At 37.0% G+C, this 15,218-nt stretch overlaps 1 protein-coding gene across 4 annotated transcripts in view; it reads left to right on the plus strand.

Moving 5' to 3' along the window:
- Positions 1-369: 369 nt before the first annotated feature.
- The window catches only part of DPH6 (diphthamine biosynthesis 6), a 205,771-nt gene continuing 190,922 nt past the window's right edge, over positions 370-15,218 (plus strand). Inside the window, exons 1-3 of one of the 4 annotated variants that reach the window (XM_082761123.1) lie at positions 370-1,059; positions 4,937-5,031; positions 7,417-7,610. In XM_082761123.1, coding sequence (XP_082617249.1) covers positions 464-1,059; positions 4,937-5,031; positions 7,417-7,610 — 885 coding nt within the window. In that variant the 5' untranslated portion in view covers positions 370-463. Of the gene's footprint in view, positions 1,060-4,936; positions 5,032-5,600; positions 5,692-7,416; positions 7,611-15,218 lie in introns of those variants that run through there. The other 3 variants (XM_082761122.1, XM_082761125.1, XM_082761124.1) reach the window with 3 other exon arrangements.

The following is a 15,218-nucleotide window of genomic DNA, read 5'->3' on the forward strand; positions in this document are numbered from 1 at the left end:
CATAACCAGTGGTACCGCAGGGTAATGGAGCCAGGCAGTGCAGGGGGCTCACCCTGACAGTGAGCACCCTTGACTTTCCACAGCAAACTCCATCCAGGGGAGCAACAAGCAGTACAGCAGAGATCCCTTGTCCACATTTTAAGTGCACAAGCCTGGGGAGCTGTAGGCCCTCAGACTGCTCTGCAACATACAGACATGGTTCAACCCCCCTCCCCCCCCCCCCCGAAGTGTTTTTATTTGGTGGTCTAACACTTAAGTCTATTTACTCGACTGAACGCTATTTGGCATGACTTATCAGCAGAAATAACCCAGTAAATTTCTCCTGTGACTCGGGAGAAAGAAAATTGTGCCTGGATTTGGAGACAAGGCGTTTGTAGCAGCTTTCTGCCGGTTCAGCCTAGAAACCTATAGGGGATATAGTACGACACGCACAGCGGCGGAATCGTTCAGAAAGCTGACCCACATGAGCCCTACACGAGGTTTCTGGCCCAGCGCTGCAGGTGGACATTTTAGCGTGCAGCGCAGCGCCGAGGCCTGCAGCAGGCAGACCTCCTCCTGCCCGCCTCCCCCTCCGGCGTCCGCAACGCCGGCTCCCGGGGGACTAACAGGGCAGGGTCCCCTCGGAGGGGCCGATGCTGACCCCGCCACCTCGGGGCGAGCCCCGCGGTGCTCCCCGCAGCACCCGGCAGCGCCGGCCCGGCCCGGCCCCGCGGCCTGCCCTCACATAGGCGCCCCGCGCGGTGCCTCCGCCGCCGCTCCGCCCGCCGCCCCGCAGCCGGGCCGCCACCGGCCGCTGCGCATCGGTCCCCGCTTCCCGGCTGCGGCAGGGAGCGGCCGCCCGGGCCAGCACAGGGCGAGGCGGCGGCGGCCCGGCGAGCCCGCCGGTAGCTCGGGCAGGCAGTTTGCGCGGCCGCCCCGGGAGGAGGGCGCGCTGCAGGGAGGCGGCCGGGCGGCAGCGGGAGCACACGGCGGGGCCGGCGGCGTGCGCGGGTGGCGGGCTGGCTGGGCTCCGTCCCGTCGTGGGGCAGTGGGCGCCATGCGGGTGGTGGCTCTCATCAGGTAACGGGCCAGGGCGGCCGACAGGGAGGGAGGGCGCGGGGGACAGGCCGGGGTCGTGCTCCGCCTAGCGCCGTCCTCCGGCCCGGCCCCGCGCCTGCTGTCCGCCGCCCCGGCCCGGCTCGGCGGGAGGGAGGAGGAAGGGAGGCAGGGCTGCGGGGGCAGCGGCTGTGTGGGGCTGCGGGCTGGAGGTCCCCGCCTGCAGGCAGCGAGAGGTCTGCAGCGGCTTCTGCATTCGCCTCCCCTCGCTGCCGGGACACGGGCGAGAGCTCTCTGTAAAAACACAGCAAAACATGCACCCCCCAAAACAACCACCCGCCCACCCAAAACAAGATTCTTGCATAAGAAAAATCTTATGCCCGAGCTGCCTGCCTGGGGCTGCGGGGCCTTTGCCAAGTCCCGGACAGTCAGGGGGAGTTTGCTATTTTCAGTTCAGTTCTCAGATTTTTATTTTTTTTTCCCCAATATCTTATCTCCTATGATAGCTTTCCTAGTGTGTCTTCTGAGAGGCATTTAATTTTGCTCACTTTAAAAAAGACAGAGCTTCCTTGTTTAATAGTTGCAGTTTGACACAGCCCTGTCTTCTGGGGCTGCTTTTTTTGCACTCCACATAGTCCTGCTGCTTTTGTCAGTTTCTACAGTTGTACTGTAAACAGCCTTTTTTTTTTTTTTTTTAATAATTTTTTAAAAGAGATTAATACTAGTTTGTTTTCCTAACAAAGACAGGTGCAGTGCGTTCCTTTCTTGAGAAATAATAGTGAATTAGAAGACACCAAGCTAGGGAACCTGTAAATGGAAAAGGGTTGTGTGTATATGAGCAGAGCATTTTTATTTTTGGGTGTACTAACTTTACTGAAGTCTTAACATTTAATCTATTAAATTCTCTCAGGCAGTGTAGAATGTCAAGGCCTGTTGAAATTGTGGTTTGGCCCCAACAATTACAAGTCACTGCAAACATCATCCAAATTATACAACAAATTACACTTCTCAAGACCTGCTTAAATACAGAGTAGGAAAATCAGCTTCAGTGCTTTTTCTTCTTTTAGAGATAAGATTCAGTCTTCCAGGTTTATTTATTTTGATATTTTCTAAGCAGAGTAATGTGTTAAAAGGCAGGATGAAATAAAATCCTAAAACAGGTTTGAAACACAATTGCTATTTTAATGGACAGTTTTACAAGGATGGATTTAGTTTCAGTAATAGTTTTAAGAAGAGTTTTAAAGAGACATCAAAGTGTCTGAAATCTTTGTAACAGAGCTAGCCTCAAAGATCAGAAGAAAAAAAAAGTGGTTCTTACTTTTGAAAAGGTCAGGATTATGTATAAAACTACTTCAGCCTGTTTCTTTTTCTTCTAAAACCTTGCCCACACTTAAAGTTGATAGTCGTGCTATTAAAATGGTATTTACGGGCTAAACCCTGTATTGTATATTGTGCTAAATCATAGACTTTTTAAAGCCAGTCTTCCAACTGAAATACGTTTTTTTCAACTCTTTAATTCTTCTAGAATTTTCTGACTGTAAATGGTTATATTTGTCAATAGCAAGTACTTTTTTTTTTTTTTTTTTTTTTTCCCAGAATTCTTTTATGGAATTATGTCTTTACATTACCCTACTTTTTTTCTTCTAATATTTTGTTAATTGATAAGCCTACCTGTTGACATACCCAGAGGACTGTCAAAACTAGTCCTGTTTGTGGCCCAGCTTCGTACACTTCTCTACAAAAAGGCTTTGTGGTTTCTTCTGTGATGACAACTGAGAGGAGTTTCCAGGCAACATTTTCAAAGCTACTTCAGTATCTGTCTTCATAGCTCTTCTTAGTGCCTTTTTTTCTTTTTCTTTTTTTTTTTTCTTCTTTTTCACACCAGCACAGCCTAGCTCTCAGCCAGGCTGGGCCTATGCTGGGTCCACCTTCCTCCCACACTATTGATGTCTGGCTTCATTGGCCTTAATTGCCGTGTGTTTTACAGTTAGATTAGAAGACCTTGTTGGTGGGCACTATTTCCATTTGTTTCTTGACAGTTATTTTCTACGGCTACGATAACAATAATGCAGAAAATAAATATTATAGTAGCATGTGATACAGAAGGTACTCTAGAAATTTTGGTCAAATTTGGAAAATCTGAATGTAGCCTCATCTTAAAATGATAAATTTGAATTCAACTAATTGTAATTAATGTAAAAGATTAATAGGTTTATTCTGGTGTCTTTTTTATTTTTAATTTAAAATTTAATTTAAAAATAATTCAGTTTTAATATTGAAATGCTCTAAACAGCGTAGGGAAATATCAGCTGTCATAATTATTTTTCTTGTTTGGAGTTGAAATTAGAGCAAGTGGGAGGCTCATACTTTGAAAATGAAGCCATTCAGAAAGAAAAGAGCCTTTGTCTCAGTATGTGTCTGTTAAACCTGAAATTTCACTTTATGAAATGAATGCTAACTGTGTTTTCAAGCTATCAAGCGCAGTATCCAGAACTAATGAACATATGATTTTATACTTTTGTCCGTATATAGATTAGAAGAAAGTTGTAGGTATGCATGAAAATAATGTCAGGTACAGATGGAACCTCAAATTAGAAATCTACTCATTATCATATTTATATTTACTTTTATAACACTGAAATATAAGCACCTGCTTTATGTAAAGTACAAAAGGATGCCATGTTGTTGATACTATTTCTACTTGAGGTTTGAGTTACACAGTTACAATTAAGGTCAGCATACAGAACTTTAGCATGGATAAAATGAAGGGGAATAGCTTCAAGCTCTTGCATAAAGGGTAGATAAGACAGGAAACTTTTTGTTGAAAAAGCTGAAGAAATTTGATAGTAATACTGTGGCCACAAGGAAACTGGTGGCCTGTTGTAGCAAGGATTGTTTGTTACCACTGTCTGTTGTCCTCTCCCTGTCTCAGTGAGTGTAAGGCAAGGAGTAGTTTTACGGAGCTGATCTAGATCTGTGTTCCAGTTCCTGCCCTAGGCTGATTTTTGCAGTTGTAGGTTGAAGGCTGGGAATCTGAACGTAGGTTTTGTAAATGGTGTATATGCTACACCAGTCTTCATTTTGCTGTGAGACTGTAACATTTCTTTGATAGGGATTAACATTTGTGGAAAACCTTCTGTTTCAGTTCCACCAGGAGAGCAGGATTCTTTCCTCACTGAGAGTAGAAAAGGTTCCAGTAGGTCTTACTGGACCCTTACTGGATTCAATTCAGTCAAACTTAATTCTCCATGTTTATGGTATCATCTCTTGGCCTCAGAAAAGAATATTGTTCTGCTTGTTTTTCTATTTATTTTTTTAATCAGCTCTCATAATTGTTATCTGCAGGTATCTGTTGTAAAAAATGGCATGTTCCATGCAGAGCCAACTGAAATTACTACCTGTAATAATCATAACTTCTGGCAATGGGATGTACAAATGTACAAAATGTTGAAACTTTTGCAGATGTATCATGAAGTATAAATATTATTACTAAATGAGTGTCTTTATCTAAAATGACTGCTAACACTGGTGGCTCTCTGGAACAGATACTGGTGGTTTTTTGTGGGTTTAGTCCTTGATAATCCTTGTTCTGAAGGGATTCCAGTTTAACTGTTTGTTTGTTTTTGTGGAAGTTCTCTTATAAGAAATGGGAAAAAGATTAGAACTGGATGCATGCTTTATGGATGCTGTATATAGATATTATGCGTATCTATACAAACATTGTTTAAGCTTTACTATGGTGAAATCATCCTTATGCTCCTGCTAATATTTTGCATTTTATTTGAAAACTTTGTAACCAGCTCTGTTGATACTAAATTTTAGCAGCTAGGCAAAAGCCATAAGGGGCTAAAATTTTTAGCAGCATTTTTACTTAATTGCCACTGTTTTATTTTTCTTACAGTGGTGGGAAGGACAGCTGTTATAATATGATGCAATGTGTTGCTGCTGGGCATCAGATTGTTGCTCTAGCCAATTTAAGACCTGCTGAAAGCACAGGTAGGAAAGCTTTAATTCTTATGTTTGTTTGTTTGTTTGTTTTTCTCTTTTTTTTTTTTTCTTTAATTAGAAGCAACGGATGCACAACTGTGCCTGTCTTAGGTTCCTTTGTATATATGTATTTATATAGATTTGGTTATTGAAGGGCTTATTGAAGAAATCCCAGAGCCTGAGGAAAAATGTTTTTTTCCTTCAGGGGAGGGGGACATCACACAAGATGAAGATCAGTTAAAAGAAAGACATACACAAATTGAAAAAGGGAAAATACAAATGTTTTAGTGGTGTATGAAGAGGTTGTACGCATTCAGTAGCTCAAATAATAAAAGGTGGTACAGGACATCACTGAACAAAACAAACACCCTATTTCTAGAAATGCTTTAAACTGGCATAAACCATACAAGTTGCAAAAAATAAGCAACTGTTTTGCAGCTGCTTGCTTGTGTTTTTATCCTCATTTGTCTTCCTCCGTTATTCTAGCCCAGCATTTGTGAACTGGATCAAGGAACCAATTGGATTGCAATTGACCTTGGTGCACATTCTTCCTCCCTTTTTCCTTCCTTCTAGCTTGGATCAGAAATGATCAGTTCCTCACAGGCTAGGCCTAAGCTTATTGTTGTGAAAGATAATGGGAGCAACTCATTGGTCTAAGCCAGTGGTGAGGTAAGAGGGGGAGATGACTACTGCTTACTTCTGTGTTGGACTAGAACGTAAAATGAAGTGATTTGTTACCCAGCTGGTAGGGGAGTATAATAAATATGTTAAAATATATTACCATATGTTAACTTTTCAATGTATGTTAAACAGTTAAGCATGATACCTGGAAACTGCATGTTAGGAAACTATACAGAGGAAGTGAAACAAAATGGGAGCTGACATCACAAATGAGTCATGGACAGAACTGGCAAATGCTTGGGAATACAGTAACAATTTATTTTCTTTGTAGCTAGGACATAATCATCTCTAATCTTGTTGAAGTATGTTGTCTTTAATTTATCCACATCAGAAATGTAGTATATTGTCATTAAAATCATAAAATGCTCTCTTTAAGTGTGTAGTTGGAAATTTTGTGGAAAGTTAATTGAGGTGCTTCAGGCAATGGTGGATTCTATGCCATTCATTTTATTTTATCTTGTACCACTGTTGCCTGGAGAGTCTCAATTAATAAAGAAACTCAGTATTCTGAACTGGATATCAGTTTAAAGACCTTGTCATATTTTATGTATGTTGAAAAATACTGAGTTTTCTTTTATGCCAACTGTTCTGGTTTAGCTTGGTTAGTTGTAATTATGGGTTTGGATTTGCCCATTTTGAGCAAATACGTATCTTTGTTACTGTTGCATGGCATCAAATGTGACATGACCTAATTGTTACATCACAAATTATTTACCTTGATCAATATTATAGACCTTTCTCCTTGCAAGAGGTGCTAGAGGTACAGCAGAGGTGCATAATGTGTTTGTGTGTAAATTAAGAGAAGTGACAGTATTAACAAATTAACATTAAAGTAGTGAACTGTACTAGCTTTTAATAAATGAGGCGGAAACTTCAGGATTTTTTTTTTTAACCTATTTGAAAAATTATCTGAAAAATATTTATATATAATCCCTTTATCAGAGAGTTTGTGATTTAGTTGTAATCCACAACACCTGTATTTTAACTCTTTCCCCCCTCCCCTCATTTGTTAGCTACAAATTACTTACAAGAAAATTCAGTTAACTTTTTTTCTCCTGATTAAGGAAACAGCAGCAAAGACTTGATTACGTTCTGAGCTTAATTATTAAAAGGACTGAAGGTAGAATCCTCCTCTCCTCTCCTCTCTTTTCGTTTTTGACATGTTAACTAATGTCAAAACATTGTAGCATTGTAGCAATCTACTTTTATTCCATTTAGGCTCAAATAACCTGCTCTTGTCTCTTGATGACCATGATAACAATTTAAACAGTAAAAATTTTGGAAATTGTGACAACCTATTGCTTATTTTCACTGTTGCACTGCACTCCAGATTTCTTGCACCGAATATGCTGAAACGGACTTAGGTTTGTGCCTCTGAGATATGCTTGTATTTGAATTACCATATAAATAATAGCAGAATTGGACCAGTTCAAGATATTTGGATGAAGCAGGGAGGAATACCAAAGGAGAAGTAGTCTGCACAATTTCCAAATAGTTAGCATGTTCTTGACATAGTCTGTTGGGTATAGAAAGCCATCCTTTTTTTTTTTTTTTTTTTTTTCCTTTCCATGTTTATAGAGGTAATGTCAGCAAACATCTGTTCGTGAACCAAAAAATATTAACATCTATACATTCTTAGTGCTTTGAAGTATTATAGTTATCTGTAACTGTTGAAATTATGTACCTAATGTGATTATTTCTTGACTGTGGCAGGGCAGACTGATGAATTGGACAGCTATATGTATCAGACAGTTGGACACCATGCCATTGAGCTCTACGCTGATGCATTGGATTTGCCACTCTATCGTTGTGTCATTAAGGGTACCACCATAAATAGTGGAAGAGTGTATACTGCGTGTCAGGAGGATGAGGTTGAAGACCTTTACCACCTCTTGAAACTTGTTAAGGTATGCTAAATGAAAAGAATGAAATACTTGAGGACAATTATAGCGCTTAAATGTGCTTTTATTGCTTAAATTCCTTGACTCATTTATGAATTTAAGTATGTGATCCACTTAGGTATTTGAGAAAAGCTTTGGACACTTTTATTGTTAAAAAGTTTAACTTTTATTCCTTTGTTCTGCAAATTCCTTTGCACTGCAAATACATGGTGTAACTTTATTCAATTTATTCCCTTTTTCATACAGTGTAAATGAGGCTTATTAATCCACATTTCAGGCCCAAACCAAATGTTTATGTAGTTTGATATTTGAAATAATGCATTGTTTGATTACTTGAATTAGAGGTTTTTGAGGCTTTGTGCATTTATCAACGCATAGAAATTAAGGTATGTACATTTCCATTTGTTTGCTCTTATGCTCTATAAAACAGAATCTATTGCCTGTTTTTATGTTGCAGATAGTTCACAAAGTATTAGAGAATGTTTTATGTTTTTGATTCTGGTAGCCCTCCAACTATATTCTAATATATCACGTAATAGCTGTGGCATTTTATTGTGTTAATGTCTGCAGTGCACAGTACTAAAACAATACGATGTTCAGAAAAACATATTTATGGTTACTAAAAATAAATACACATTTAATTTTACGGATAAAACTGGTAGACCACTTTTTGAAACTTCAGCTGAAGATAGTTTTGGTCTTCAGTTCAGGTATTGAACATTTTCCAGCACCCTTTCCACTTTTTCTATTTTTTCCATTGAAATTAGAATTGAGATTCATAAACCTTTAGCTTATTCTTTGTTTAGTAGAAAAAAAAAATCAAAAAACTTTCAGATTAGACTAAGTGTGGTTTGAATGCAGAGCGCTTTCTGAACCATGTTGAAATTGGATGTTACATTTTTCTAAACATCTTTGAAAGGGAAAATCAAGATCATGTACCCGTGTTGAGTATGAGACTACTCAACAGGAGAATAGTGCATGTAGGCTGTAGCACTCTAGAGTGCTTCATGGAGGTTTCAAATGGAATGTGCATATCATGTAATACAGAAATTTAAAGAAATATGGCATAGCACTTTTATATGTCTTACGAATCCTGATAGTATTAGAAATTAGAAGGACTAGTTAGTATATGCTGTCTCTTAAAGCTGCATGCTAGCAGTTTTCTGCCACAGTGTAAGATAATAAATTACTGATCAATTTAATTAAAAATGGGCAGATTAGAGGCAATTAAGATCATACTTCCTTTTCGATCCTTGCTGTCTTTGGAGAAATGGATGCTTGACATAAATTAATGCTAATGTTAAATCTTGACAACTTCTGCTTTGGAAGTTAATACATGATAATTATAACTACAACTGAAAGAGATGTTATCAAGTTGTCTGGAACCAAATAACTATTTCTTTCCTGTATAGAAATATTAATTCCACTATATGATAGTTTAAAGATACAAATACTAACATAAAGGTTATTTTAACATATTATTACTCTTTGGATAACCCTTGTAGTCAAATATATCTATGAAATTCTGGTGCAAAAGTTTCGGTAGAAGTCTTGCATATTCTGATGAATAATTGTATATAGCAGGTGGAAGTAATCTGCAGGAGCTTTAACTCTTTGTGTTTTTAGTTTTTAGAAAAGGAGATGAAACTTCTGTATTGAAAATAATTTAGAAAACTTTTTTATTTTGCACATTTTATGACTGCAGTTTTGTAGCCTTACTATATAAGTTTTAATCACTCGTGATTTTCCTTTATGATTTTTTTTTTTTTTAGATGTTTAAAACAGAGAGCTCAACTTGCTCTCTGTTGAAAGGATAAGTGGAATTCTGCAGGAGGCTTGTAAAAATGCATCCTTAAGTGAACTTAATTTTAAAACACTGGTCAAAATAATGCATCTTAATTTTTCTCTCAAATGGTTTGGGCCTAACTGTGCAGGAAAGGTGTGTCGAGTTGAAAATTGCATAACATGCCTTGCTTTTACATTGTAAAGAATGTTACAATTAAAGGTACTTGTTTAGTTTAAAAAAAAAAATAATTAAGAACCAACCACATTTGAAAAAACTGGTAGGATGAAATCAAAAGTATCTGATTTAAATAAAATAAAACATTATGAACGCCTGACATTTAAAAGGTTAAATGTACCTCTGCAGTGCTTGGAAACCCAGGGCAGCAGTCTTGTTGTAGTTCACGGGACTCAAAAAGTGATGTTGACTGCCAATGACTGTAAACCTGTTAACTTTATTGTCCAAAACCTAGATGATTGTAAATTTATATTTACTCTTCTCTTGGGTAATGTCCTATTTTAGATTGTCTTTATTCTGTATATATTTTGAAATATATCAGAGTATTTATATGATGCCTGAATGCATCTAACCTGGCAGTCCTCACTTGATAGTAGTATTTTTACTTTGTGATGCATGTAAATTCTGAATTCTAATGAATAATTTAACTTCTTATCCATATTACTGAATAAGGATTACTGATATCTTTGATTGTCAATATTTGTCACTTTGCATATCGGGGCTTTTTCCAGTAAGCGTGTAAGCTCTAGAGTTTCTTAGTTATCTGTATTATCTTTCAGGTTTTTGTCATGTCTTTATCTTTGATATCAGGAAATGTGTAGAAAAGCTGTTTCTTTCCCTTTAGTGATTAGAAGGAATGAAGCATGCAGGGGTTTTAATGAAACATTCCTGTAATGCATTCCTCAACGTAGGCTTTAACTACTTTCTCCCTCATCAGTGCAATTATGATATTGTCCAAATAATGTGTTAATGTTTTACGCAAGCATACATTACAGTGGTGTAAGAGAGGTTGTGTGTTGGATGGATTTCTGTTGAATGTTGGGTTGTATTCTATATCCCAGGGATCTACGGCTAAAGCTTTGTTTAGAGTAGTGGTTATAGCAGCTTACAGACTATACAAACCAATGCAAGATAATTTGTTTCAATTCTGGGTTTTAGTAGACAGTGCTGTCCTTTTCCAAGTTTCGTGCCTTGTCTTCTGTGTTCTGTGAAGGCTTTGCTTATGTTTGGTAAGTTTCTACTGCTGGGGTAATTTGTGGAAATCTAGAACTATATTGATTAAAAGTTTTTTTTTTTTTTTTTTTTTTTCTTCAAACTATTTTTCATCTTCTATAACTTTTCAGTACTTGAGTGTTTCAAATTTAGTATTTCAAACACTTGATTCTGTTTGTTGTTTCTGTGTAATATATTTGTGTATGCTTATTGTAAAGCATGCACATTGACTTTCTGTGTATTTTCAGTTTTAACATTTTTCTGTCAGTTCTTTTTGTGGTGCACTTTCTGGGTTCTGAACCTGCAAGCTTACAGGAAAAAAATTAATATACTGGATCTCAGGACTGAAGGATTATTAATTATGATACCATTCATTGGTTATCATCTGAAAAGTAAGAATTGATGTTGGGTATATTGGATTTATGAAATATTTTAGCAAAAATAGCTTTTGCTTGTGGCAGAATTTCATTTTATCAGCCTTGCAGAAGGGGAAAGAAAATTCATTTTTTAAAATAATACCACGTCCTTGAGCAGTGATCTTATAACTCAGTCAGTTACTAAGAATAGGTAATGTGCTTTGTAGTTGCAGCAACAAAGAGCTTATTAATGCAGTCTGACTCATGTATTTAATTATTATTTTTTTTTTATGGGCAGGATCATGATTTTTGAAATAGACCGACACAGATATTTACTGAAGACAGGAAGTATTTCTGTCCGTCTGATAGATGAAGTTTGCAATTTGGTGTTACTTCAGGTGATACTTTGTCTGACACAAAGTATGTTGTCCATGCAGGTTTGGGTGGAATAGAGATAATTTAGGTACTCTCATTATTCAGTGAAACTCCCTAAGACTTGAAGTTCTTCAGCAAACAGAGCTAGGGTTTGAGATAAATGAATAGAATACTAGATTATCCTGTGGCCTTTGTATAGGGATTAATTCTGTCATAGAAAATAAAGCTTTCGGTTCCTCGTTATAGGTAATAGTTTTCCATGCTACGGAAATAGTCCTCCTTTTGCTGTTCTTTTCAGTTCTTTCAGTTCAGTTTTGCTGAACTGAGCTGCTGGAGCTAATGGGTAAAAAAGGATTGTCAGGTTTGGTGCTGATGGCTGACTTTGTGGCCAAACTTCTGGGTGTTCCCAGTGAAGGTTCATGAGTAAATCTAGTAGAACTTTCTACTGCAGGTACTCAGTGTTTAAAAACTGTTTTATAAGACAGTAAAGTATTTAGAAATAGTCACTTGGCTTTTAGGTATCCATCTTAATCAGCTCTTGGTAGTCTCTGTGACTTCAGTGGCAGTATTTGCATGATAAAGTCTAATCATGTATTCTTAACATGTATAAATAAGGTTTGCAGACTTCCTTGGGAGTCTTAAAGATCTAAATAGTATTAGTTAAGGAATGTCAATTGACCTCAAGAATCTAATATCAGGTCCTTAGCATGCTGTTTGCCAAACTAATCTTGCAGTTTATAAACGTTCAGACAAAGCAGGTAGCTTCCCTCTCTTACTGATGGGATTCAGAGAGCTCAGAAGTCTCTGGAGCAGTTTCAGTCATCATTTCCCATTTTCTTCAACTGAAGAAAATTTGATGTTTTCCTTATTACAATTTGTGTGTGTGTGTGTGTGTGGATACGTAGGCTAATTTCTTAAAGGTATATTTCTAAAAAAAAAATTGATAAAGATTAAATTATAGGAAGAGGTATTTATTTTTATGCAAAATTTCTAAAAAAAAAAAACAAAAACAAAAACAAAACAAAACAAAACAAAAAAAAAAACACCTCACCCTTCCTTGATTTTTGTCTCCATATCTTAAGATATGCAAATTGAGAATACCAATACTTTGATAGATTAGCTTTACATATAATTCAGGGGTTGAAATACAATTTTTGTAGAGTAAATTAAATGTTAGTATTGAAAAAAACATCCTGAAGTGTCAAGGGAAACACTGACAGATGAAACAATAGAATTTATTTTTTGTGCCCTCTACTAGTCATGTTGATTAGGTAAACATTTGGACATTGTATCTTTTGGCACATTTCTTCTTGCCTTTAGTCATGAATGTTGTATGTAAACTTTTAGAAATTCTATTAAATGGCTACCTACCCTGACAGAAGATAAATAACTGTGCTTCCTTGCAAAATAAGATTACTTTTAAGGCAAAATATTTCGTGTGATTTTTCATGCAATATACACTGAATTCCTCTACCTTTTAGAATAACAATTCGTCTACCTTTAGAATGAGTTTATCTGTAAGAATTGAATTGTCTCTTTGCACTCAGCACATTCAATGTTTTTTTGTTTGTTTTTTTTTTTAATTGACTTATTTTTTCTTTTAATTCTGGATCAAAGCTCTATAGCTTCCTCCACCTAGGGGACTGACCATTGTCACCAGCAACGAATAAGAACCAGCGATGAATAAGTTAAAGGAAGAGGTTAAGAAGTAATCACACAGTTAGCAGTACTTCAGACACAATAAAAATAATTATAGATCTTGTTCCATTCTCAAGACATTTTGTGTGTATGTGTGTGTGTTTAGTTTGAATTTTAAAATGAGAAGGGAACAAGGAAATTTTTTAATCAACAGGATGCCTGTCTCATCTGAACTGTTGAGGAGGGGTCAGTTTTGCTTCCAGAATGGGATCTTGAGCAACGTTTGAGACTACCTCAAACATTTCTTACCGTGAGAAATGCTGAGCCTCATGTAAACAAAAAAGTCACTGTATTTTTCCCTGTTAGGTGTGTGGAGTTGTTTTCACTCACTCTGTCTTGTTGTGTTAATATTGAATAAGCAGAGACAGTCAGGCTGGTGGTGAAAGATGGTAAGCAAGCCTGAGGGCTTGTTCTGGTCAGCTTTAAACCTCTGATTGCCAGGTTTTCCTAATTTCCTATTTCCAGGGCATCTCTAGTGTGACCTTGCCTGCTGAATATGATGTTCTGGGTTGCAAGATTCTCACATGCATTTGGAAATGGGCAGCCAGGCATTGTTTACTGGACGCCAAATGAACCGTGCACTCACAGCAAGCTTGATAAACACACATTTCCTCCTTTTATCAGTGAGATTGCAGAATGTGAAGTATGAGTTTCCAGTTTTATTCATTCCCTTCAAACCTCTTCCTGTTTAAAAACTGAATCTCACTAATTGGATGATGATACATCCGTAGATTTTGTTTTGCTTTTTTGTTATTTTTGTTTTGAATTCTACTTACTGGTCACTGACATTTTATTTCTGTGCCTACCTTGACCAGGTTTGGCAGACGTTCAGATAAAAGCTTTCCATTTGTTCAGCACAGAAAAGGTTCATCCCTATCAATGTAAAGTGAATGCTAATTAACAGTAATGACTTCTAATCACTTTGCTTTTATGCTCCTTAGGAGCACTGCTATTATCCAATGTAGTTAAGTGAAATGCTTGTATATGAATCAACAATGCTGTATTTCTTCTAGCAGCTATTGCTCATAATCAAGCTTTGAATAAATTACGATAGTAAAATTGGTTTTAATGTGCTGTATTGCATGGGGAGAAAGGAACCTCAAATATCTTGTTAAATATCTTGAATATTTAGAGTCATCTATTAACATTTTGGCATTCGGTATTGTAGTTAAATGGAAAAATACATTAAAATGTTTAAGTCAATTTTGTAAACGTTATCAAAACTTTTTTTGTGGTTTGAATTTTATTTAGGTGACATGCATAGACTCAACAGCTTCAGTAATAGCCCCATTTAGATTCAATTGCATGTCTGTGGAAATGAACTACAACATTTCTAAGTTAAAACACAGTTAATTTTATGCAGAATTAACAGGTATCATAATTTAAGACCTTTGCTTGTTTTGGTCCAGTGTTGTAGTTGATGTTTAGTGGGTTAATATGCACTTTTATTAATACTTTGTAGTTAAGAAAAACTATTAGTTTTGGTTACCTGCATGCAGCCTGCCTGCAGACTTAACATACTTCAAAAGGAGTATGAAAATAATAATAGTGAAAATTTACTAATACTTAAAAACAACAGAGTAAGGTGAAACTTTTAAAATAAAACTGGACTATTAGTCAGAAGCAATGCTAATTAAAAAACAATTGCTAAATAGATCACTAGACTGGTAATATGTTCAGCAATTCTAAAATAATTTTGATTTAGAAACAGAATTAGCCTGAAGTCAGCATATTTAAGTTTAGTTGACTTTCACTTAATGTTGCATATATGTTGCCTGTTTGGAAGCTGAACATTTGAAAAACCTGGATGAAACCTGTTTCCAACATGCGTGCTATTTTTTTAAATTTTTTTATTAGCAATTACTTAATTACAAGCATTCCACGGTTTTAGTGTCTGTGAAAGAATGGGGGTCTTTCCTGGTAAATATACTTGTGGTGTCTGGCTTTGCAATTTTTTTCAAATTTCATTTAAAATAACAATTGGATTTTGATTTTCTGTGGAGATTTCCTTTCGTGTAGTATCTGTCTATTCATGCTTGGAGAGACAGTTTCTTCACAGTTACCATCACAGTTTTTATGCATGTGGATGTGAGTGAGTATCCACAGGCAACGTGTGTGGTTTTGGTTTTGTTTGTTTTTGTTCATTCATGCACGTAACTGTAGACAATTTTC

This window comes from Aythya marila (genome assembly GCF_965140915.1).
Source record: "Aythya marila genome assembly, chromosome: 5".
NCBI lineage: Eukaryota > Metazoa > Chordata > Aves > Anseriformes > Anatidae > Aythya > Aythya marila.